Consider the following 25,377-nt stretch of genomic DNA (forward strand, 5'->3'; position numbering starts at 1 on the left):
GGAATAGTTCTGGGCATAAAACATCTGGAGTGTCTGCAAGTATGACACAATTTACAGAAGTCCTTCCCTGGAAAGGTGCAGAGATGTAAACCAAGGGTTATGCTTAGTAACAAAAACTAAATCTTCCCTGTTGAAAGATTAGAAAAATCCCTGTATTTTCACAATGCTGAGAGTAGAGAGGTCTGTTACTGTTACAGTGGTAATGTCTATGCCAGGGCAGCTGAAGAAAGATGGTCATTACACTGACAGGACTCCTAATGAGAAGGAAAAGCAGCCCTGTCTGTATGCTGGCCCTACTAGAGAAAGTTTCATTTTTAGGTATGATGTTGACTAGGTTTCCATTCAGCTGTCTGTATCCTGTGCTTTGTGCAATGAGTGGCTACACAAGTGAAATAAATATTGTCAGGGCATGAGCTTGAGCACTGTGTTGTTACTGTCCAGATTTTTATATCGTTAGCACAGACTCTGGTCTGATTGCAGTGGGCGCAAGTTAGTACTCTCCCAGATAGTGTCCAGGAATGGTCTGGGCCAAGAACGTTTCCCAAAAGGCACTTTGGATATGGTCATCCTGTTTCAGTGAGCAGGAGGGTTTCATCTGATTATGGTGAGTTGTTCTGTACCGTGTAGCCTCAAGGCCAGACCACAGTTCCTAGCTCACTTTATTTTCTTGCACAAACATAATCACTAATACCAACAAAAGAGATTTGGGATTACTGTTTTGTGAAGTACTAATTCTGATTTTCTTCTCAGTAGGGAAGATACAGCTTTTTTTATGTCAGATAAGTTCGAAATCCAGGTCAATGAAGAAGAAGCAATGCTTTAGTCCAACATAAGTCAGACTTTACACACTGCTCTTTACATAAAAATGTAGGAAGAAGAGGCAGCAGTGATGGCAAACTGAACCACCATCTGGTACAGCAGGACTGGTGTGCCATTTGCCTCTGCACAAGGAGCAATTAAGCAAATTAGGGTTCCTTCCACAGGATTGCTAAAATGTATGGCTGAGGGAGGGAATATGAAAGAGGTCTGTAAAATAAGAGTGGACTAAAAAAGAATTGCTTCCTGTCTCTTCAGTATGAGAACTATGACATATCCAAAGAAACTGTCCAGTGGAACATTCAAGACTTGAATGGGATGCAGTGAAAAGAATTACTTCTTCACAAAACATGCAGTAAGGCTGTGGGGCCCCTTGCCACAGGTTGCTGTGGGTGCCAAAAGTTCACACGAGTTCTACAACTGGTTGGTCAAATTCATGGAAGGAAAGTCTGTCAAGGGCCACTAAATTTAAGATGCCACCTGTGACTCAGGGACACCTTACTCCTCCAGTGGTTAGAGCAGGGTGAATATTCTGGGAAATATCACAACTGTACAATTTCTTTGGTACCTGCTCTTGGCCACTGCTGGAGATATGCTACGGTGCTAGACAGGTCTTCCATCTGTATCAGTATGGATGTATTATGGATGTATTATGTTCTTCCCTGCCTACTCTGCTACTCCACCATTAAACCTGTCTGTGATCAGTTTTCTCCCATATTTATTATGCAGCTGGGGTCCTAGGGTACAAAGGGGTCTTCCTCTGCTTGTCCTAGGTAAGACCAAGAAGGAGGACGTGGTTTCTCTCTCTTTGCTGGAGGAAGGAGAAACCACTCTTCCACCCACAGGAAAGCTGCGGGATTTGAACAGCACTGACTATTAGGCAGCCTTTGTCTGCTCCCTATTTGCTTCTCTGTTCCTGAGCTTATACTGGCATTTGGATGAAGAGAGAAAGATATCAATCCCTGTACCAAATGGCTGCTCTTTCCCAGAAGGCTAATAGGTAGATCTCAGCCTGAATTGAACTCCCAACCAAAAGAGGATTTAACCTTTGCCCATTAGGAGAAAAAATTGACTGTGATTCAACCTCATTTTTTAGGAACTGTATTCCCCAACTTGTAACTCGGTCTCTAAGACCACTGGTTTGTGGGCTCAGTACAAGTGAGTCCAGGATGAAGCTCAGTGGTCTGTGGTAGAAAAGCCACACAACCAGGTGGTCTCTTCTGGCCTCCAGGTCTGTGACCTGCTCCAAGAACATTAATACATGGTCTGATTTAAAGAAGAAGGTCTGAAACTCAAAGCTCTGAAAATACTACACAGTGCATTAAAAATGAAATGGCAGTGTAACTCTCATACCTCAGCCTCCCGTTTCCTAGCAGGGATATGCCTCTCTCATGAACAACGTCAGGCACAAGGGCTTGAGTAAATCATACAAGCACAGCTATAGTTCTATGTGAGTCCTCACAAACTGGTGTCAGTCCTGAACTTCTTGCAAGTGTGATCACTTTTTGAGCTCATTTGTCTTCACACAACACTTGAACTCTAGCCATGGAAGAACTAATGGCTTGGAGGATCTCACCTTAGACTGTGGCAATACATGTTTATACCTGCAGCCAGACATTACAGCTGTCTCTCATTTCCCAGTCTATGGGAACTGAACTTCTGAGAGTGATGAGTCAGCGTAATTTAGTTTTATCATCGAATCATAGAATAGTTTGGGTTGGAAGGGACCTTCAAAGGTCATCTAATCCAACCCCCAAGTTTTATTACTTTTTTCTTTTTATGAAATGGTTGATTTTATAAAATACACATTAAAAAGCTTAAATGAAATTTTGGAGATTTTTTTCTTATCTTTCACAACTCTCTCTGCATCACAGTTACAACCAGTAGTTTGAGAAGCACTGAATTAAAGACTAGTTTCCTAGACGATCTATAGTCAGCAAATACTCTGCCTCTCAGCTGACATCTAAAATAAAACTTCCTTCCTATGACTTCCAAGTTCAGTCCCTTGTTTCCTCCTTGTACTAGGGCTGCCCTTCGGCATTTCCGCCAGAAGGTGAAGAAGAAAAGCTCTTTGACACAAGAAGGATTACTTACTTCATTGCCCAGGGTGTTAGTCCTGGACTTGCATTTCCCCATACTATTTCCTTTATTTTTTTCCCTTTTCCCATAGGGAGGCATTCTATTTTTGTGCTAATACTGTGCTGTGATTGCGCTATTTTTACAGATCTGTTTTGGTGCTTCAAGTCTTTGTGAATTAAAGAAAAGGTTGTTGAGAGACAGTAAAGTTCTCTTCTGTCATTTTTTTGACAGATTCTCATGAGTACTCTGGACTGCTCATCCAGATATTCAACTGAGGGATGGAGAGAAAAGATAGTTACAGTAAATGCAGGGTTGGGTTTTTTTTTTTGCTAAAATAAGTAATCCATGTAATAAAGCCAAACCATCTTAACGTACAGTGAGCTGATATCACAGTGTGAAATTCTGAAAGTAGCATGCCTAGTGGAGCCAACAATCACAAGCAGAATAACTCCAGGAAATCTCACAACTGAATTGACTGTAGCAGTTCCTCAGTACACATTTAGACAGTTTGAGCCCATCACCCAAACTTTTCACAAATCAGCTTAAAAGATGCTCCACATAAAGTATGTTAATACACAAGTTGGACTTCTCTTCTTTCTTCCCCATGGGACTCAAAGAAGACCTGAAAGAATCTCTCCCCTCTCTCTATCTTTCCAATCTTACAAATGTCAGAAATGCAATATTCTGTTTTCTTTGGTTTCACTAGGGGGCCTTGTGGGTGCTTTAGGAAATGTTTAAATGCTGAAACTTTAATAAAGAAAGAGTTCCGTTGTCCAAAAGAACCTCATTAGTCATGGACAATGAAAGACTATTAATAGCGACATCAACAATATGTAAACAAAAAGACAGAAGAGTGTTTAAAAGGCCTTTTTTCCCTCAAATGCTGAAGATCCTCTCACTTAAGTCTTGTGATAGTCTCACTTTATTACTCTGCAGTCAGCTTCATCTGTTTGTAAAACTAATTCCTGTTGTAAACACCCCTTCCCAGAAACTCTCTTCCGCTTCTGGAAAAAGAGACCTCTTCCAGGTTTTTACAATCCATCACAAAAAGTTAAAAGAAATCCTGCTTTAGCCCTTTTGAAAATCACAATTTTCACTTTCGAAACAATACAGCTTTTGAGAACACTAGCCTTGAAATAACCGAGGCTAACAAAAGTGATTTCGTAGTAAGTTAGGGAAGTAAAGACTATTAGTGTTTTACTGTGGATGAACCTTTCACGATAACAAAATACGATGTTTTACTGCACACCTTGTTCGGGCTTCTGAGTTGTGATGAAAAGAAACAGAACAGATTTGCTTCTAGAGGAGAGAGAGAGTAAATACAAGCACATTTAAAATAGCTCCTACATTCAGACTACTTAATGCTAGGAACATGTCTCTTTTTTTAAAAATAAATTCCTCCCCAGAGAAACTCAACTAATGCTACAAACTTGATAAATTTGAATGCATGTCAGGTAAACTAATAAGGAAGAATTAAAGCTAACCTAAAAAGGAAGTGTCCATACAGTTAAATGAAAAAATAAAAGGGATGGAAAGGCCCAAATGAAATATCTGCCTTTAAGCAATGTCTTTGCATTCTCTCTACTTTTTTGTAATGCAATCAAAGCTGTTAAGAATCTATATATAGCTCAGTGTCTCTCCAGACAGCAAAAAACAACTTAGCAACACAACCAAGTCAATCTCTTCTTCTACAACACAACATGTTTTTAATTAAGAAAGAATTCCAGGATGAAGGAGACCTTAGAAGTTCAATGAGCTGAGCATTCAATTTTTGGAAGTAGGGGGAAAGGGTTAATCTTTTTATTGTAAACTTCACATGTTTTATGTTAATGTAACTATTTAAGACCTTTCTTGCCTCTCTGATCATGTCTTTTGACAGGAAAGGGAGTATTTGTTTTGCCTGATTTTAACTCTCAGGAAAGCAAGCTAGAACTATCCAAAAATGTCTATTCTTTATTCTGACCTCTGCCTTCCAAAAGGAGCAGTTTAGGCATGATGCATATTCCAGAGAATGGAAATACAACATTCCCTTTCTAATGGAAAAATCTTACCTGGGTAATCATTCTTGTCTACATCTGAGTCTCCTCTTAGAGTGAAGCCAAATCCCGAAGGCATGGACTGTGAGGCCCAGGCTCCACTGAGAACCTGGGAAGGGTTAGCATTTAACCCATTACTGTATCCATTGTAAATGAGCACTTTCCCTCTTCTGTCTTCTCCTGCAAATGGTGCTCCAATAGCAATGTCTGCAATGCAATAAAAGAATAAAAAGAATGGGCACAATTAAAATAACGCAAAAATTAAGTCCCTGCAGGAAAACAGACATAAATGGTGTTCTGTACTCCTGTATGGATTCTAGTTCTAAGGCAAATATAGAAAAATGTTTGTAGTGTCTCTTGTGTGTCAAGCTTTCATGACAAAAGCTAATAAAATCATCCTCTGAAGGGGTTATTGCATTATACTAAATAGCCAGTCCACAATGGATTCCTCTACCGTATATCCAGGGCATTTAATAAGCTTTAATAAACCAAGATCTAATGAATTCTTGCTTCTACTCCCATATTTTTAAACAGAACTAATTTTCCTTGATTTCCTCTATCACTAAATTAATAAGGAACAGTTGTTAGATAAAATTTTCTTTTTCCAGATAAAATATTCAACATAGACAAAAAATCCCACCCCCTCAAACATCCAGTGCTTTAGTATGTAAAAGAGAACAACAGAATATAATGTTTTCATCTATACTAAGCCAAAAACTTATGGAGAAATGGGAATAGTGTTGAATCAAGAATTTAACAGGAGGCCTTGGACATTATGCAATTAACCACTGCAGTCCTTAAAAAATGAGGTGCCATATCCAAGAAGCAGAACTCACAATGCTCTTCTCAGTTCCTACACATGGGACGTGGAGAGAATCATGTCACTAGATTGAGATTCAACAGCCATACTAGTTGAGTTAGGTTCATCCAGGCTATCTCAGATAATTAAGCAAGTTAGTTTACTTTGGACTGTTTTCTTGAATTCAGGCTCCCAGTTAACTTAAATGAACATTTTTTTTTTGTGTGCACATGCTACAGGCATTTGAAAAAGGTCCCATTATGCACCTTTTTCTTTCAGTGCCTAAGTACCAATGGAAGCCTGATTCCAAAATAGGATGTCTGTACTTGTCCAGTTCTTTCATTATAGGCAAAATACTCCATTTACTGAACATCATTCAATTCTCAAACTCATCCAAGCATTTGAGGAGAGAGAGAACTCTGCTTTTAAACAAATGCAACATCTTGACTAAGGATTTAAATGTATATAGTCATAAAACAACAGATAATATTTTTATTCAAACAACAGATAATATTTTTATTCAAATGAACATGCTAATATTTTGTAAAAAATAGCACTGTATTCACTATGACTGTTCTCCTACAGGTAAGCTTTTCATTGTTTGGCCCTCAATATCAGTTTCATTAGGATTAGTGTAAATTCTCATGACTTTCAAAGGCAGTTACATGTTAAAAAGCCCTTTTCAGGCACTGCACAGACACTTCATATTCACTGCTTAGCCATTTTCAAAATCAATGTTATACAGAGATATATATAACTACATTAGATATAAATTACCATTATACCCATCTTGATTGAGATCTCCAAGGTGTGTGATCGCACTGCCAAATCTACCGAACACTTCAGTGCCTGTCAGAATTTGCGCATCTCGGAAGAGGAAAGCACTTTCTTGCAGATATAGATAAACTTGCCCAACTTCTTTAGGCTTGCTTTCAAATTCTCGTTCCATAAAGAGAGGGGCACCAACTAAGATATCATCTAAACTGGAACAGTCAAAGAAAAGCCAATGTCACTGAGAGATTGACTGTAATCAACACAGTTCATGCATTTGTTAAACAGGAAGCTGGTGATTATCATAGAATCATAGACTAGCTAGCTGAGGTAAAAAGGCACTTCTGGAGTTGTTGTCCGAACACTTGATCAAAGCATGGGCAACTAGGGAAGGCTGCCCAGGGCTGTGCCCACTCCGGTTCTGAATATCTCTGTGGATGGAGATGCTCAAATCTCTCTAGACAACTGCTTCCAGTGTTTGATCACCCTCACAGCAAAAATATTTCTTCCTAGGTTTAATGGAATTTCTCGCTCTTCAATTTATGCCCACAGTAGACACTGAAAAGCTATACTTTGCAGTTAATGATTCAGAAATCAGGAATTTAATGAAGAGAGGATCCGTGTCACTAGAACAAATTCTGTAGATCTATCCTGCTAACAGTGCTAGTGAGGGACAAATTTTAGTATAAAATGTAGCTTTTAAAAATTATACATCAGTAAGTGAACAACAGAACAAAATCTGCCACTTTCCAGCAGACTTTCGAAGTAATAGACACAAAGCACAGGTAGAGCATCAATTAATAGAGAATGCCTCATCACTAATTCAAATGGAAGCTGGGAAACAAAGCCAAAGCTTTATTTCTGAAGACACTTCTGCCGAATATTAGCTACATGAGTAGTTGCAGTGCTCATGTAATTTGCTGTATTAAGTATTAAAGAGAAAGGACATCATAAAATCTCAAAAATATGAGGCTTAGAGGGAAAAGTCCTTCTGTCCCTTTTGCTACTCCAAGAAGAATCAGTAAAGGAAGACAGACGAATGAAGGTGTATATTGCCTGTTGTTGTTCTAAACGGGGACGTTTCGAAACATGTTAACAACATTTATTTAGCAGGGAAAAAAAGACCCTTTACTGGACAGCGAAGAATAAAATCAGGCAAGATTGATAGATACGTAACAAGCAGAATATTAGTATCAGATTAATTTCTGAAGATTGCTCAAGCCTGTATAAACGAATAGGATAATTCCAATTATATTCAGTGGACATTGGTCACCCATACTAAGGAACTCTGTTACTGCAAATAGCTAGTACTACTTGATTCCAGAATTTTTAATTTGGAAAACATATTCTCCTGCTTTAATGTGAAACTTTGTTTAAACTTTGTAAAACTTGTAGAAAACTTTCTATTCTCAATTCATCATATTCCCAATACTGATGTTTTCACAAAGGCTTCATCCATTAGTAAACCAACTAGTAAAATTGCACTACATTGTTTTTCCCAAACCTGAGAGAAAAAAACCCCATATGATTTAGGAGTAGCTCAGCTACTACTTTACCATAGAAATATACTATGGTTCCAAGATATATACCATAGAATTTAGTACAGAATACCTCATCTAGAAGCCTTTTAATCACATTGGAGAACTTACACATTCTATAAATTGTGACAAAGTACTTTTAGAAATGTTATTTTTCTATGAAGTTTTATAGCATATTTCCATAAAGGAAACTGTAATTCAAAATGTCAGGTCACTCTGGTACAGTTGTTCTCTTCTTTATACGTCAGATTTTACCCAGTGGCATGAATAACTAAAAAAGGAAGGAAGCACATGCTGACTTGACATTAAAGGTATGATCTTCCTTTCACACTAAACATCAAAAATCCTCCTCTACTAATGGAAGATGTTCGTGGTTGGGACAGAATGTCAGCTGAAACAGTTGCTATGGAACAATAACAGCAACAAAAACAGATCATGAATGCTCTTTTTTTTACAAGTTATTTTACGTATGTCATGTACTAAAAGCATTACACAGTAGCACTATCATCAATTATTATTTTATTACATCACAGTCCAGATATTCCCAGTAAGATTGGGACCCCATGGTGTTATGTGCTGTATAAACCATGGAGCAAAAGATGAGCTTTGCTCCAATGAATATTCCAATACAAACGAAGGATTGTAAGACTAAGGGAAGATTCTTTTAGAGGTGGTAAGGAACCAAAAGATTCAGAATGAGGAAGATCCTAGTACATTGATGTAAAATAAGTAGATACCAAGATACATTTAAAACTCTCATCCATAGAGCAATATCCAGATTGCCTAAAATGGTGAAGAGACAGGCAGACTATCTATCACCCCCAGTGGCCTAAAATTCTCTAAGCAGAAGCCTCGCCCAGAATACAAGATTAACCAGGTGAGACAGAAAGCAAGCAGACAGGAGATGGAGTCTGTTGTGCAGGGATCACGGCATCTCAGCTGGAAGTGAACAGTGCTGGGTTATTTTTCTAGGAAAATTTCTACTTTGCTAAAATAAATGACAGTGATTGTCTAAAATGCATGAATAGACCACGGAGCAGGGACCAGAACCCAGTAGCTAAGATGGCTTGTCTTAAACTGTAAGCTGGTTATGGGCAGCAGAGCTACCTGGAACACCCGCAGCGCTTAGTTTGCCTTCCCTCCAGGTCCTGGCATGTCCCACCCACACCAAAGCCTCACCCTCTTGATTTTCCCCCTTCTCTGTCAGTGCCGAGCTCTGGAGGTCAAGGCAAGCTGCTTCAGCAAGTCCTCTGCAAGAAGGAATTCTCCCTTAGGCAATTCTAGGTTGTTTTTGTTTTTGTATTTCACTGTCACAGCAGTGTACTATAGCCAGAGAAGAAGGATTCCTCAGCTACCCCGCACTCTCTGATCCTCATTTACTTATTCCTGGTTTCTCTCCAAGTGGGTAATAAGCAAACAATTGCTGCTTACCATGCTTTATAGTCAGTTTTACCTTCCAGCTCCTACAGTTTAAGTATTCGGATGTCAAGCAGTCAAGGCGGGGGTCACTTCTCAGTTTATAAGTAACTATGTGATTAGAATGACACATTTTTGTTGGTGAAGGAGGATATTTCAATTGGTTTTTAAATTGTAGAAATTTATAGTTATAAAACTGGAGTTCTGAGACAAATTCAGGTTGTTGTGATCCCTTTTAGAAGGCCATAAGAGCAAAGCAAAAGCAAAAGTCCCTGGACAGTAATATCAAACCATAAAGTACAGTTCAGTTTGCAGTGGTTTTTTGAACTGGTTCATTAGATTTATATAATCACTGCACTAAGATGTTGTAGTTAACATAAATCACGTATTTATTTTTGTTCCAGCACAGAAAGATAACCAGCCAGTATTGCTTCCCTTCTGATTAAAAAAAAATCTTTGAAAAGCATAAGCTGACCACCTCCCAAGACTGTATGCAGTTTCTTTGTATCCTGCTGAGTAATAAAAAGCAGGAGTATGGGAAATGTCAAGAGGTCAAAGTATAACTATGGGAAGTTTTGATATAGGACAAATAAAAGACCAGTAAACAGTTTATTCCACTATTTTTATTGGACTGTTTCAGTCTAAATTGAAAGTGTTCTCTTTTTTCCTCTTTACTAGGAATGTAGTCTGTAAGTTGATGGCAAAGCCTGATTTGTTAAGTTTCATTGTGGATTTCTCATTACTAGCAGTGGGGAGCTAAACAGTAGTTCAAACAATATCCTCAATTTCCCTGTTCTGCCTACAATCCTGATGTGGTGCAGATAAAACTGCAAGAGTCACCCTGGAACACATGCAGAACTGCTGGAGCAGAAGGTCTACAGAGCTTTTTTCCTAACATGAGCCTAATCTTTAAGCCATGTCTTCAGTCTTATTACAGCAAAGCATCATTCCTATTAATCTTTTCAGCATATAACTTAACTAGGTTCCTCATACTAAGGCCATCACTACCTCCTTTATCCTTAGCTGCACAAAAAGCACAAGGGAATTTGAAGTGGTCATTTCCGTTTTGCCTTTTTTTTTCCTCTCTCTGTTTTACTCTCCCTTTCAGATAAATATTGCTATCGACTATATGTGCAAACCAGCAAAGACAGACTACATATCTAATCAGACATGTTTATCAAGTAGAGCTTTTTGTGTTTTGTTTCCTGTGGGATGTTTGGATCTCAGAGAGAGTCATTAGATTTTTTTTAAGATATAGACTGGGAGACCACACAGGCCTCAACAGCAGTTTGATTATATTATTGACATAACTGTGGTCTTAAAGGTACACAGAAAATATGAGACCTGCCAAGTAACCCTATGGTTCACAGGAAATAACCTGCACAGGAAATAGTTTGGTTCCATGAGAAGTTAAACAGCAAGTTCCCTGCAAGTCTGAGTGTCTATTGTAACTTGGATTAATGTTTCTCCACCCTTTCACATCAGTAATGCATTATGGTAGGACTAAATTATTCCTGACTTTGTGTATCATAAAAATAGGAATTTTCAAAAGCTATGGTACTGTGACAAAATTAGACCTCAGAAACCTGCAAAGATTTGAGTAGTATGAAGCAGAAACTGTTGAAGCTTTTTTTGCTTGCTTGTTTGTTTTTGTTTTGGAACTGCAATAACATTTTATGACCTGGTTTATCTTTTCTTGTATCCCTCACTCTTTAAAAGGGCACTAGTCAGGGACAGGAATCAATGATTAAGTCCAGAAAAATTATTTAATGCACTATGTTTAAGCACCTAATAAGAAATAAACACAAGAAAAGAAAATGAAGTAGACACATCTGAGAAATTTTGCAATATGCAAGAGTATGCCACAGCTCTAAATATCTGGGCTCACCTTTGTGCAGACTTCCAAGGGTGTGAGCTTCAGGGATCTTTATGTCCTTGCTAGAAAGATAGTATCAGTATTCACCTACTAAAGTCCCGATCTTCTAAAATATTTAATCAGACTTTACATGAATTCAAAGTTAGCAAGCGTTTTGTTCAACAGGGCCTGAAATCCCTGAGTGTCTTAAGCATGATCCTGGGAGCTGAGCAGCATTCTCCCTCAGAGAAGCACAATGCCTGTCATAACAACTACGGGCCATGGACATGTTTTGGTCCTCCGGATAATGAAAATGGATGGCCAACTAGCAGGTGCTGGAATGAGGAGCTGATGATATGGGAAAGCTTTTAGAATTGAGAAGTGAAGCTATGGATGGTTCACATGTGAGAAGACTTACCTGCTTTTGAGAATGGGAGCACGAACTTTCGACTTTCACCTATCTCTTCCCAGCAGTAGCTAGCGCTGTTTATTCACTGTTCTTTTACCTGGATCTGTTTCCTAAGACTTTGGACATTCCTGCTCTGCCACACTGCTTTGAATAAATATTCAGGAGGATAAAGTCACCCAGACTAGGCCTGTAAATACTTGTGCCACTGTGATTGCACAAAGATAAGCCTATGTAAACAATTAAAATTAGAAAAGCAGAGAAAGCAAAAGAAGCATTTTGAGGTATGAAGCACCTGAAAACCTATGTTTATTAATAAATATCAGGCATTGCTTCTATGAATGTTCAGTGGAGCTGAATATATTTGGTAACCTACCCATCATTGTTAACATCAGATACTGCAACAGTGTACCCAAAATAAGACGCCATCTGGAAATAAAAAACAATAGACAGGCTTTCATATCAGATATCAATTCAATTTTTTTTCACTGATAATCCTCTTTGTTTCTATGGTCATTAATTCTAAAAATTTTTTATATATTCTTGAAACTATGTTAATGAACTATATCCTCTAGAGATACAGTATTTCATCACGTAGTTGCTTGACATTACCTGTTCACCAGTGAAGTTCTGGATAAAGGTCAAGTCTGAAGAATTAATAATTGAGACCTGGTAACAGAAAAATATGGAAAGTTTCAAGCACACATGGAGATGCTACAGCATAACATCACTGCAAACCAATCTGACACACTGAAGGATGGTCCAAGTGGCCAAGCAAAAAAAATTCTTTTCTGTCTCACCACAGTTTTCCCGTATGATCTTGAGCAAATCACTAAGATTTTATGAGTGTCAGGTCCCCCATGAATAAAATCAGGAAAAGACTATTTCCCTTCCTTACGGGACACCAAACAGCAGCAAATCACAGTTTGTCAGCTAATCAGTGACTACATTATTAGGCATGAAAACATGAACTTAAAACATACAGAAATACATACATATATACATAAATATATATACATACAAAAACACACCTTTCTTCTGAAAAATGGTATGAATAAGATCCAGAGACACAAGGAATTTTGGGTCCACAAAACTAGAGAATGTATTTGTGGCTGGGACCTCTGTTTCCCAATCAGGTTAGTTCTGAAACTTCTTTTCCTGTGAGGTAAAAGCTGTATTCACAGAGATATATCATTTTCCCCCTTCACTTCTGACTGTATATCATGACTTTGCATCTGGTATTCAGTGTATAAACTTAGAGCACTGAAAATAAGCACTGGGTATGAATAATCTGAACTTGGACTTCTCTCCTGTGGACACAGCATTGCACATGAAATATGCTAACCTATGAGTAAGCTTAGGTCTGATAACACTCAGGGAGTATAGGGATACTAGTCATACTCAAAGCATGCTTGTAACTGGCTGTTGGAAACAGACTATAGAAGGGATTAAGCACTTAATATTCAAAGCCCAAACCAGTAAGGCATTTCAGTCCAGCCAAGTAAACCTGAGGGTGAAAGTCAGTGGCAGTTATCTCTTATTACAAAGTTTAGGATCAAAGACACAGAAAATACAATGTCGCCTTTAACCTTCCAAATAGTCTAACTGCCTTCTCAGTATAAAAAAGGATAAAATATGGCTCCAATACATACATAGCCAAAGTTCTGCGCTCCCCTTGGGACTCCAGCAACCAACTCTGAAAGGATAAATGATCAACAGTGAACTGGTTATGCTGAGTGGTGCATGCAACATGCATCCCATGCCACTTAAATCTTCCTTGATACATAACCCTTAGGATTGTTTTGTTATCTGTATCAGAAACACCTGCAAAGCACTTCAAGACATTAATTCATGAGATTTTATCATTCATTCAGTGCATCTAGTTGCATGAAATATTACATCTTAACTGTTGAATACACTCATCCAGAGATCTCTTTCTGCGTAGTATTACTCAGCGTGGCACAGTATATTAAAGCTCTTAGTACAATTCAGCTTGTTACCTGGCAGCTGTAGACTGATGGAACCAGAATTAGTTGTGGCATCACACATTAGAGTACAGAAGCTAAACACAACTGTCCTTACAAACACTCCTTTTCTTTCTGGATGCACAACAGTTTGTCTCATCTGTTATTTGGCTTGATGCCAGCAAAGTGTTCAACAAGTTCTGCACAAGGCTATCTAAAAGCATTACAAGGAAATTTCTGTGAGTGGCATTGGAAGGATCCATTGAACAAGAACATGAAACATTGGACCTAGCTGCCTTCTAGGATTTAATTCTGCTCAACGGCAAAATCTTAAACAGCTAGTGGAAAAAATGGGGGGAAAAAAGAAGGGTGAAGTCACAGCCTGCAGTCCTACTGTATAAACCTTCCCTCATTAGCATATCCACATCAGAAGACAGCAGCAGGAGCTTCAGGTACCAGGGCACCTCAGACGCCTGCCTGTACTGACCTAGCATTCCTCTGTTCCTCTGCAGGTTTATATACTCCCCTGCAGTTGAATGTGTTAAGTCAAGCAGAGATGGCAGTAGTAATGAAGGACTGAACAGGACACAGGATGATTCCCCCGTCAGCAAAGAATGCAATTCTTTGTGCCAATCATTCATGTGACTTAACTGATTCAAGAATCATCCATTATAAAACCTGGAGTATGCATTAAAAAGACAAAATTTTTTTTTTGAACCCATAGTGGCACATGACAGGAAACTCTAACTTTATAAGGATTAAGTTGCAGCAGTTCTGGGGAGATGGGTTCATTTGTAGAAATGTACTATGTCTCTATTGGCTTTGTGAGTCTGGACCATGGAGCTGTTCACCCCCTAAGCAATACTTTCTGACAAACCGTCAGCATTACACAAGAAACATAGCTCTTTAGGTATGAAACACCAGGCATGACAGATATTTTCAGCAAAACTCTATGTTTGGAAATCCTGTACAATTTCAGAACACCTGAAAATATCTAATCATGGACAAATTTCTATTTATAACTGATTATTTTTAACATACTCTACCAAACAGACAGCTGTGACAGGAGCTTTTCTTCTACACTGGATTCAACTTGGAGAGACACAGGAAAACTAGTGTTCCATTTTGAACACACCCACTGAACAAACTTTGCAACTTAAAAATCAGACAACATTCAGCTTGATTTTACTTCTCCTGCCACAGCACTTGGTGCTATGAGTTCAGCACATCAGTTAAGTGAAATTTAAATCTTGTTGGTATTTAGTTAAAGCCTCAGTGGTGTTCCAGGAACTGCTGCTGATAAACCTATCCCCTGCAGGATGGATTGCTCTGACAGTCCTTAGAGAATTACAGAACTATGTTGCTGGAGCTGCCACCTTCCAGGGCAGTTTCCCCTGGTCATGTGAAACTAATAAATATCCTGTGTCACCTTTTGCCAGAGGGAACAACTTGAACCTCAGTGTTTGATCTGAATTCTAAGTTATGTAATGACATTCTGCAGATTCAAAAAAATATTTATCCTGTAATTTTGGTCAAAACTTGTTCCTCAGTGCACACTGCTCTACTTTATCAAATCATGAATGTAGAATCCTACAATGTGCTATTTTACAGATCATAAAATATTTCAGGTGTTTATTAAGTCTGTGAGATGCCTGGTTCTTTGTGGATGACAGTTGCTGTCTAAAAGCAAATTATTCTAAATATGTCCCCTATCAAACTTACTTGATCCAAGAACCTTTACAAAGTCTCAGGCATGAGTCTATATTGGGACATTTATATTAATGTGTATTCAGCTTTTCCTAATTCAAGGGACTAACTGAATACCTCATCTTCCTGTAGAAAATTTTCTCTCCCTCTAAGACCAGGTTTTAATAAAATGAATTCAATTCTTCTGTCTCCTGCTGTTAAATATAAGGCTCGAGGTAGAGGCAAGAGCACAGGGAACTTGTTCTTACTGCATTATGCCTGTGCGGGAAAATATAATGTATGAAAAGGATCAGCTAACGAACTGCCCAGGTACCCCATCCTTAAGGCATATGAACTGGAACTAAGGACACTTTTGCAGAGCCAAGAGCTGCTTTCACCAACAAGATCTAGCAAGCTGGTGTAGACACATGTCTTTATCCAGAACCAGCTGAATGTTGTCTCCTAGCCTGGGCTGTGATGTCTATGTGGCAGGCAGAAGTGTGCTTTCAGCATACACAGAGATTTCCAAGTCATGTTGCATCTGTCCAGCCAGACGCTGAGGGCCGGCAGCCTCTGTGCAGGTGAGTAACTTGAGCATGGACTGAAGGACTGTACAGAACTGCACTGTTGGCTCCACTTGTTACTACTGGTCACTAAACTGGCTAAATTAAGTGAGCCTGGATGGCTCCACTGATCCTGCTGTCACAGCTCTAACTGCTGAACAGATGCATGAGCACAATATCATAACAACAGATGCAGACTTCTGGGTTACTTAAATTCTGCACTGTTACGGTATACCTTCTAAGGAAGTATTTCACTCTGAGAATATTGGGTACAGATAGCTTAAGTCTCACCAGTGTTTCAAATGTATAAAAGGTATGCTCCTGTGCAGAGACCCAAAATGAAGAATTTAATAGGTGCAGAGCCATATGGTTTCCATGCAAGAATATGGCTTCTTACCTTGTTCAGAATCTCCAGTAAATTCCCCAGCAGCCACTGAGTATCCTGATTGAAGATACAATACAAGCAAAACACTTGATAAACCATTATTTTCAAAAAATACACAAGGACAATCAGATTTTTCTGTTCATCCGATCATCAGAATGTAAATTTTGTAACATTAGTATACTAAAACTGTGTGGAAAAAAGGAGAATTGTTTATCGCATTATTAGGTCTAATTTAACTGTAGGTCTGAATGTATAATAAATCTATCCCTTTTCTCAAAAAATGAGCTTCTAAATCATTAATACTTAATAATATATCTGAAAAAAACCCAGGTACTATGGTGTTTTGCCCTAACAGCTATTGACACAATTTAGGTCTTCATTGTAATGTGTGAGTATCCTGTTTTAGCTTTACATCGAAGACAGATTTCCAAAGATGCAGTTAAGTACCTCCTGGAGCTTTAGTAAACATCTGAGATAATTGCTATTGACAGAGTAAAGACTTTTGGATTGTATGAGGGACTGTGGTTTCAAATCTATGAGCAGATGTGAAAGGATGTATTTTTGCCTTCAAATTCCACTGCATCTTTTATGAAATTATGTGAAGAAAAAGATGTCTTACATGCAGAGACACATAAATATCATGCAAATTCTTAGAAGTCAGTACTAATAAAAGGTACATAAAGAGCCTTTTTTCTATTTATTACATAATATCTTCAAACTGACTTTTGTTATTGCTTACTTGAATTGTATCTTTTAAGTACCAGTGAGAATAAATTGGGTATTTGTGCAGTATTGTACAAAATGTTGCAGAATGGAATTTTCTTTTATCTATTAAAAATGGAAGTAGCCTTTAATTACTTCAAACACAACCCATAATTTTGGAATGAAGAAGATATAAATGTGAAAATTTTTTATTTCTGCTTAATTACTTGAGACCAAATAATAAGAACCCTAATGAGCCATTTAAGATCTCAACCTTCAAACCCTCTCGCTGTGCATAATTCTAGGAATGTTCATAATCCCATTGAAGTAACTAGCAAACTACTGATTTCTGTCGTGCTTAAGGCAAAACATGTTTAAATCCTCTCACAATTGGAACATTACTAATTTTGGTCTTGTTTTCACATTTATATAAGCCTCATGCTTTTAGAACATATTGCTAACTGACATAGAGCTTTGCTTACCCATGTAATTGTCATCATATGAGGGTGGTGCCACTCCTGTTTGCTTCTCTCGTGCCAGTTTCCTCAGAATATCCTTGAAGGAATAATTTGCAATGATATCCGCAATACTTGCAGTGATTACCTGACCTGGATTCAAACAACTTCATAAATGAAAGGGACAAAAAGGAGAGCCAGTTTCTACAAAATAGTACTAGCAGAACATCAGAACAGAGCTGTGAGGAATAATATACCACAGGTGCAAAGAGTAGACATCTTCTCTCACTCTTTCTCCATTATTACCCTGAAAGTCTCAGAAGTACACATAAATCAACACAACAAGGCACTGAGACTCTATTGAACCATCACAAAAATATCTCCAGACCCATTTCAAGGTGCTGATTCAAACTAAAGTCAAGCGTTTTCAGACTCATCTGCCTTTTGGTGCTGTACAATACAAATGTAGTAGACCAATGGAAGCAATGGTGAAATCAAAGATATGAACTCCCTACCATCACAATCAACTAGATCTTCCTCCTTTAATGGCAATGCAAAAACACACATCAATAAGGCTGACAACGGGCAAATTGGTAGGCAGAGTCTGGGAATCAGCTATACCATACATTTCAAAACATGTTAAAGGAAAAATACCCTTTTAACCCTTTACCAAAACCACTTCAGGTTTTGTCTACATGAGAAACTACATCTTGGAAACTACAGTGATGCCACAAATGAACTAAAAATATATGCAGATAGCAATAAAAACTTGTGTTCAGAAACAAACAGTGACAAAAACTTTGAAAATATTACATTTGTTGTAAAAATATTAGCTATTTTTAAAATTTTTAGCTAATTTAAAAAATTGCAGTATTTCTAGGGAAGAAGTCAACTTATAAATTAAATGACAAATGTGCTAAAATGCCAATATAAAAAGTTATTTCTATTTGTTTCACTTCCTATACAATCTACATCCTGAATTTTCCCTGACTTATTTTTATGCTCAGTTGCTTATTAAGCAGTTCTTCTGATTTATATTTGTTGAAAATAAGACCAGAGACTGGTTATCTTAAACTGAGAAAACACTGGAACTCTAGAACAGCATTTTCCACAATACTTTCTGCTAAACTTCTTAAATCAAGTTAACCAAGCAGATGAACATACCTTGCCAATAAAAACTACCAGGCCCGCCCACTATCAGGTCTCCATTCTACAAAAAGGAGAATTTAATAAAATTATATAACAAAAGAACACAACAAAATTAAGCACACATGGAGAAAACAATTTAAATGAGCAAAAGAATATCAGAATCACGATAAAGGAGAATAGCCCTGTTCAAGGAAAGGATGTAGGTTCATGGATGTGCAGGAAAAACCACAGTTAAATAAAATTAAGATCATCCTATGCATCTTCACTCGAATGAAAGCTGTAATTTTTTTAGCACTAACATAGCATTCTAAAAATTGCTGATTATTTTTAACAAAAGAAAGTCAGCATAAAAGAGGGTCTCCACATGCAATGAAGCAACAGTAATGCTTTATAGAGAAATATATTTTTGTCTACCCTATGATGAGGTCTTTACTCCTCAGCTATTAATTATATGAATAGCAATGTAGCCTAGAACACTGAAAACAATGGCAATGATCAAAGTTATGTGGGGTCCTGGTGCTGTAATATTGGCACAGGTAGTAACAATAGTTGCAAAGTTTATTCTTTGGCCCGCAATACTGTTTCTGGACCCTTGCACATAAGAACAACTAGCTATTGCCCTTAAGGACTTTCACCTCCACGAGAGAACGGTCTTACTCAATGACCAGTCTGCCTCAAAAAGCATCCTTATACAAGCTATTTTAACTTTTAAAAACTAGCTGGTGCCTGCCCATTATTTCCTAAAAGTCAGGTGTCTGGAAAACATCATAAGTGGGACACACTGAGACAGAGGCACATATAATTTTTTGCCTAATTATCTATTAAGATAGACTGAGCAGAGTCAGATTGGAGTACAAAGAGATACACAGGTGCTGATTGCAGTATTTCTTTTATTAATGAAATCAGAAAATTTGACGCTTGCAAAGGAAGAAAAAACTTGCAACAACTTCACAAAACTTTCCATATGCAACAGCATGGGGACAAACTCTTGATCACTGAGATGGTGCTTGAACACTGGGGATAGATCAGAATTACTTTTGGTCACAGTATTTCAGAAGCAGAATCTCACCTTGTAAAAATCTAAGCTGAAACCTGCTTGACAAAAGCCTTGTCCTTCGGGATCTGCATTGCCTGTAATTATGAAGGTGGAAGCATTTTATTGATTTCGCAGTGCATGGGGAAGACATCTTAAACACCTCTGGAACTGTTAAGGCTGTAAATGCAAAACTACCAAAATATGTGAAAAGATATGTATTCTTTTTTAAAAGAGGCAGAGCAAATCAAGACCTTCTACAGGACCCTGAACATGCAACCCACTTGTGAAGATTTTGAAAAATAGGACCAATTATTTGGGACTTTCTCCTCTCACAGCCAAGGAAGGACCCTTACAACAACTGCGAGGGATTCGGTTTGAATTTGCCTGGAAATACAAAAGTAAACAACTTAACAAGAAATCCTAGAATCGTCACCACAGTCTGCTCTGCCATAAACACAAAAATAAGTTTACAAAGGCATTCTCAAAAAATGTTGACATAATGGATGGGTCAGCATGGGTCAATGTTCAAACAACATCCTGGTTATCAGTACTGTGACAAGGGAAAGGGACAATGTCATTCACACGTGCCAGCCCTTTAATTGATACACATTTGCTCAGTGAGGACTGAAGTGTAATATAATTTTGGATGCACATTTGTACATGCAAAAACATCCTTCTTGCTTCTGTCCATTTTTATTTCTAGTCTCCAAATCCTCATACAATTGTACAAAGTGTGTTGACATGCATTTTAGGGCTTTCCTATGAGTGCTGGAGTGCTGGAAGTCTGCAGGATTGGGAAACTGAGAGCAGGAATGGACACTTGAACTCTCTCTTCAAATGGCATAAGCCTTTGGCAAAGCCCCAGCGAGACATCAGAAGTACATGAAGCAGATCTTATGGACACCGTTTCTTATAGATTCAGCTTCTTTCTGTATCTGTCAATCCAGGGACAAGGATTAGGCTTTAAAAGAAAGACTTAGCACAACTCAGTTTAGAACTATACTACAGTGTGACAAAAGGAAAGGCAGAGTAACACTGAATATACATGCAAATATCCCATGTTGCTATAGTGTGCAGATTTTCTGGTAGACCATGGAAAGCATTATTGGGCTACATAATCACACAACTGTGAGAAAAATCCAGCTACATGATATGATGCTGTCTCTAGATCTTCACAGGAAAGAGATCTTTTAACTATGTGAAGTAAGTGTCTACTTTTTTCTGTAAAATGCTTGCTACTTTCTTGGCAAAATAATCCATTAGAAACTCAAAGGTAGGAGCAGAGTTTGCAGTAAAGGAACGGTTAGAAGGTATGTTTTGAAATTAGCTTATGTGCACAAGGCAAGAATGTTAGCTGGAATAGCAGGGTCTCTGTACAAGGGGTATTGTTACAAGGAGGTACCTTACTACATACAACTTGAAACAGCTACCCATCTCAGCTAAACTGAACAACATCATAGCTTTGCTGTGACGGTTTTCCCTGGAAGGAGTAGCTAAGTCCACCTTATTTGCTATCTTGTGCACATTACCTTTAGAAAAGTAACTGAAAGAACAATTCTCTCGTATGTGAGTGCAAAAACTGCCGTAGGCCTAGCCCAGTCCAAAGCTCAGTAAGGTCACTAGATAATTCATATTGATTTTAATAATTTGGAGCACTGAGGTAATATAATAATCATCATAAGCACTTAGACACAGGTGAATGACTGATATAACCTAACGTCTGGCATTTTCTGCAGACTTCTAGGTAACTGAACTCGGTTCTAAAGATACGTGCACTGTTTGTTCCTATTCCCCAATAAGTAAGGGCCAGAGATTGCTACCACATCCCCAGAACAGCACAGAGTGTGGAAGAGCAGTGCTAATGTGCATGGCTTTCTTCCATGCTGGAAGCCCTTCATAAATGAGATATTGTGGATGATATTGGCATGAATGGTAATACAGGCTTGTGTGTTTCTGCGCAGGGTCTGGTCTTCAGATGGTGATCCTGTGATGAGAGATTTATACTCAGCATGAGCATGAGTAATTGGTTTAAAATGCTGTCTGGTTCTTATCTGGATTTGTTTGCTACATTTTAAAGCCATTTAAACTGAATCAATTATATTTCATCACTATAACTGCATAAGGTTAATTTACTTAATTTCTCCTCTTTCAATTATACAATAAAGCATCCAATTGCAGGCATGTAATTTAATGTCAATTTTTCTTTAAACCCTCATCTGATGCAATAATGTCATATGGTAATCTTCATTCAACCAAGACTGTGACAAGACTGAAAGCATAAAAACATTGAGCACAATATCAATTCCTCCAACACAAGATTGTTCCTATTAATACTTACTGTTGCGACAAGGTGAATATTCAGCATAGGCACTGAAGTTCTGAATTGCTACATAGCAAGTACCAACGGGGTCCTTCTCAGGGCTATCTTTAAGGGTTCTCCAATGATATAAGGGAGCACAAGCCTATCAAAACAGAAATGGTGTCACATGTACCTTTCATACACTCACGCATCTGGCAAATGTACTTTTTAATAAACAGTGTACATGGATTCTCTCTGGTATTGTATCATTCATGTAGCAATGATCATAACGTATGGACAGAAGAAAATGCAGGACCACTGCTTCTTATAATTTCATTATAACCTGAAAAGCGTAGTCTGATCTTTCACTTACAGCCCTTAGCAGGTGAAATCTGTGAAGGACTACAACTCACATTTAAGCATATGTTACAAATACCCTCTAGGCCTGCTCCACAAGTAATATGTTCACTCTATTACTGCTCACCGCACAAGACTTAATCCCATAGTTTAAGATGTAGATCATATACATGTGGTTGAAGACATTCCTACTTCTGTCCTGGTATGTCTTAAGGTAAAGGCCGTTGCAGCAGAAGGAGATTTGTCAGGGTGTTGTTCCATATTGTCTATCACAATCATCAGATTGTCTGTCCTCTTATAAACCCCTGGTACAAATCTTCAGAGAGATAAACAAATCTTCAATACAGCTATAATGCATTCAACAGTCTCTCATACTCTCTATACAGTATGTATAGCTCATATAGCTATAATGCATTCAACAGTCTCTCCTGGTAAATAAAAATTTATTTACCAGGTTTTTGGTAAATAAATTTTGGCCAGAGAACTAATATTTAATCTTCTGTGTTATGGTAGTGGTGTTACAAACATGACACTGTAAGGATAAAAGATATACCAGTTGTGTAGAGAGAGAGATTATACTTTTTGAAAGTAATTCAAATAACTGGAAAAATAAAAAAGATAAGCTGTCAGGCATGCAAGTCATTCTTCAGGGGTTCCTGTGCCCTAAAACTTTTCATTTGGCTGGGAGGAGGGGAGAGGCACTACCTCTCCCTACAACCTTGCCTCTGTAATATACAAACAAATCCTCCATTCACGTCCTACCTGGTCTGACTTTTCCAATCAGAAACCTGTCTACCTCTGGCAAGGCATTGTTATTATTCACATTACTGTATAAGCCTTAGTTCTGCAATGAGTTCCAGCTGGATGAACCACTGTGCTACTCAGAGCTTACCATAAAAGTCAGAGTTTCCGGAACACTGGTTTAGGGAACAGGGACTCTTAACATGCCCCTGCCTAGAAGACCTTACAGATTAAAACAGGCCAGAGAGCAAAACCGAGTGCAGCAAAGAGGAGTACATGTCCTTCGAAGGTGATCTTAGGTACATTTGACATCGAGCAAAATGGATTGAAACAAGAACTCAGTATAATCATAAACGTTGACCTAATGTAGTTTACTGTCACATTTTAATTTTAAAAAAGTTTCTGACAGCTTGATGACATTTCTTTTTCTCTCCTTTCAGTCTACAAGATGAAGTTTTCTAGCTGTTCAAGTTCTTGCCTGAAAAGTGTTAACTATATCTCTGTTTGAGAAAGCCTGAGAAGACTTAGAAGCAAAAGAAAGTTTGGTCAGTACAGCAGTACATCAGTACGGCACATCAGCTAGTGATGAGGTTTTCTGCTTACTTGATTAAGATTCAGCAAATGGTGGTAAAGAACTATTCTATTCCAGTTTGTGAACTGTTGTTTAGTAGGGTACACAAACTGAAAATTCTTCAGCTATATTAGAATTTGTTAGAATTTTTACATTTACTTAGCTCTGCAACAGCATAGGGTGATGTTTTATTCATTACTTGTTTCATGTCACCATCATTCCCTAGGTTAACCACAAGGCATACTATATAAAGGAAAGCATTTCCTTTAAATACTTCTTCCCTTATGACTACTTCTTAAGTAACAATTGGAAGTTTTAAGCAAATCCCAAGACATAATTTATTGCTTTGCAATTCTGAAAACAAATAAAACTAATGACCAAACTAATTATTCTTATGACAATTATTTCAGTGACATTTTCAATGTAAAACTTTGTGCATAAATTGTAAATATAAAATGTCTGTAAATATAAAAATCTAAATGTCTGATTTAAATGTCTGTAAATATTAAATTTAAATGTCTGTAAATATAAAATTTAAAATAAAATTTAAATTAAAAAATTTAAATATAAATGTAAAACTTTACTAAGCAATAAAAGTACTTGCCCCCTGCTGGGGTCCTCTCAATACAAGTAAAATGTTCAGTGAAACTGGGAAACAGACATTGCACTTTGACAGCAATCTTGATTTGGAGGTTTTTTAGCATGACTTTTTTGCAGCTGTTTTACCATGACTATGACATAGCTGTTCAAAACAATGTAAATGTGACAAAAGAGATCAGTGCTTTCTCTTATTCACTGATCTTCAGCACCGGTTCTTGGCTTCCATTACATTCCGCATTTAACATTCCAAATAAAGCTTCATAATACAAAACATTTTATAGCATATGGCAATCAGTTACTGTGTATCTCTAAAATATGTCCATTATCTGTTTAAAAAAAAATCAACATTCACTTCCATAACAATATGGCATTCTGCTATTTTCACATGGCAGCGGGATCATCTTCATCAGTTCAACCTGATTTTACCGACTGCTTTCATTTTCTCAGTTATATACATCATGTTTTGTAATTCATGCATAATCATAGAGTTGCTTCCATAATCTACACATAGAGAGCTATTAAAGATATACATTTGAGAAAAATAAACATTATCTCCAAATAAATACCAAATGCGTAAGACTTACCACAACTTTTTCTTTATGAGCTTTGACTGTTGCCCCAAACCACTGATTTGTCTTAAACTCAATAGGTTCCCTGGTGCCATTGACTTTAATTTTCCTGTTGTCTGACAAAGAAAGAAGCAGTATGTTGACAGCTTATTTTAAAAAGTACTACCCTGTGAAATACAGATACAAGTGAACAGACTAATTACATTGCATCTGCTGTCATTGTCCTATCAGTTTAATATGAAATGGGCATTCTAGTATCATTCAAGGTTTTCACTGGCCAGTGGAAAAGCGCTCACTGTAATTCACAAGTGAAAGTTCAAAATAATTACACTTAGACTTCAGAAAAAAACACCAAAGGACTGTAAGAAGAAACCCTGTGTTACCCCTACCAAAAAATAGTTTACCTGGAATTCATCATGAAGAATGAACAAGAATCTACAAAAATAGGTGAAAAGCCCTAAAAACTTTTCTCATAGGTGGTAGAAACTTTCCATGTGAAAAAAGCATGTTCCATAATTAGTTTTTGTCAAACAAATGGAATTTCTCAGCATGCTTATTCGAAGACCAACACTACAGATAGCAAA

General features: G+C 37.6%; 1 protein-coding gene across 1 annotated transcript in view; it reads right to left on the reverse strand.

Annotated features, from left to right (window-relative positions):
* ITGA8 (integrin subunit alpha 8) overlaps positions 1–25,377 on the reverse strand; it is a gene marked incomplete at its 3' end in the record, with an annotated part of 112,440 nt that overhangs the window by 74,431 nt on the left and 12,632 nt on the right. Inside the window, exons 3-13 of the mRNA XM_082014615.1 lie at positions 24,809–24,909; positions 21,995–22,118; positions 19,690–19,751; positions 18,636–18,681; positions 17,499–17,624; positions 16,327–16,371; positions 13,369–13,412; positions 12,329–12,385; positions 12,093–12,145; positions 6,508–6,713; positions 4,947–5,138 (exon numbers count right to left, since the gene is read on the reverse strand). Of these exons, the coding sequence (XP_081870741.1) occupies positions 4,947–5,138; positions 6,508–6,713; positions 12,093–12,145; positions 12,329–12,385; positions 13,369–13,412; positions 16,327–16,371; positions 17,499–17,624; positions 18,636–18,681; positions 19,690–19,751; positions 21,995–22,118; positions 24,809–24,909 (1,056 nt within the window). The remainder of the gene's footprint in view (positions 1–4,946; positions 5,139–6,507; positions 6,714–12,092; positions 12,146–12,328; positions 12,386–13,368; positions 13,413–16,326; positions 16,372–17,498; positions 17,625–18,635; positions 18,682–19,689; positions 19,752–21,994; positions 22,119–24,808; positions 24,910–25,377) is intronic.

Source organism: Phaethon aethereus, assembly GCF_964289735.1.
Source record: "Phaethon aethereus genome assembly, chromosome: 2".
Classification (NCBI taxonomy): Eukaryota; Metazoa; Chordata; class Aves; order Phaethontiformes; family Phaethontidae; genus Phaethon; species Phaethon aethereus.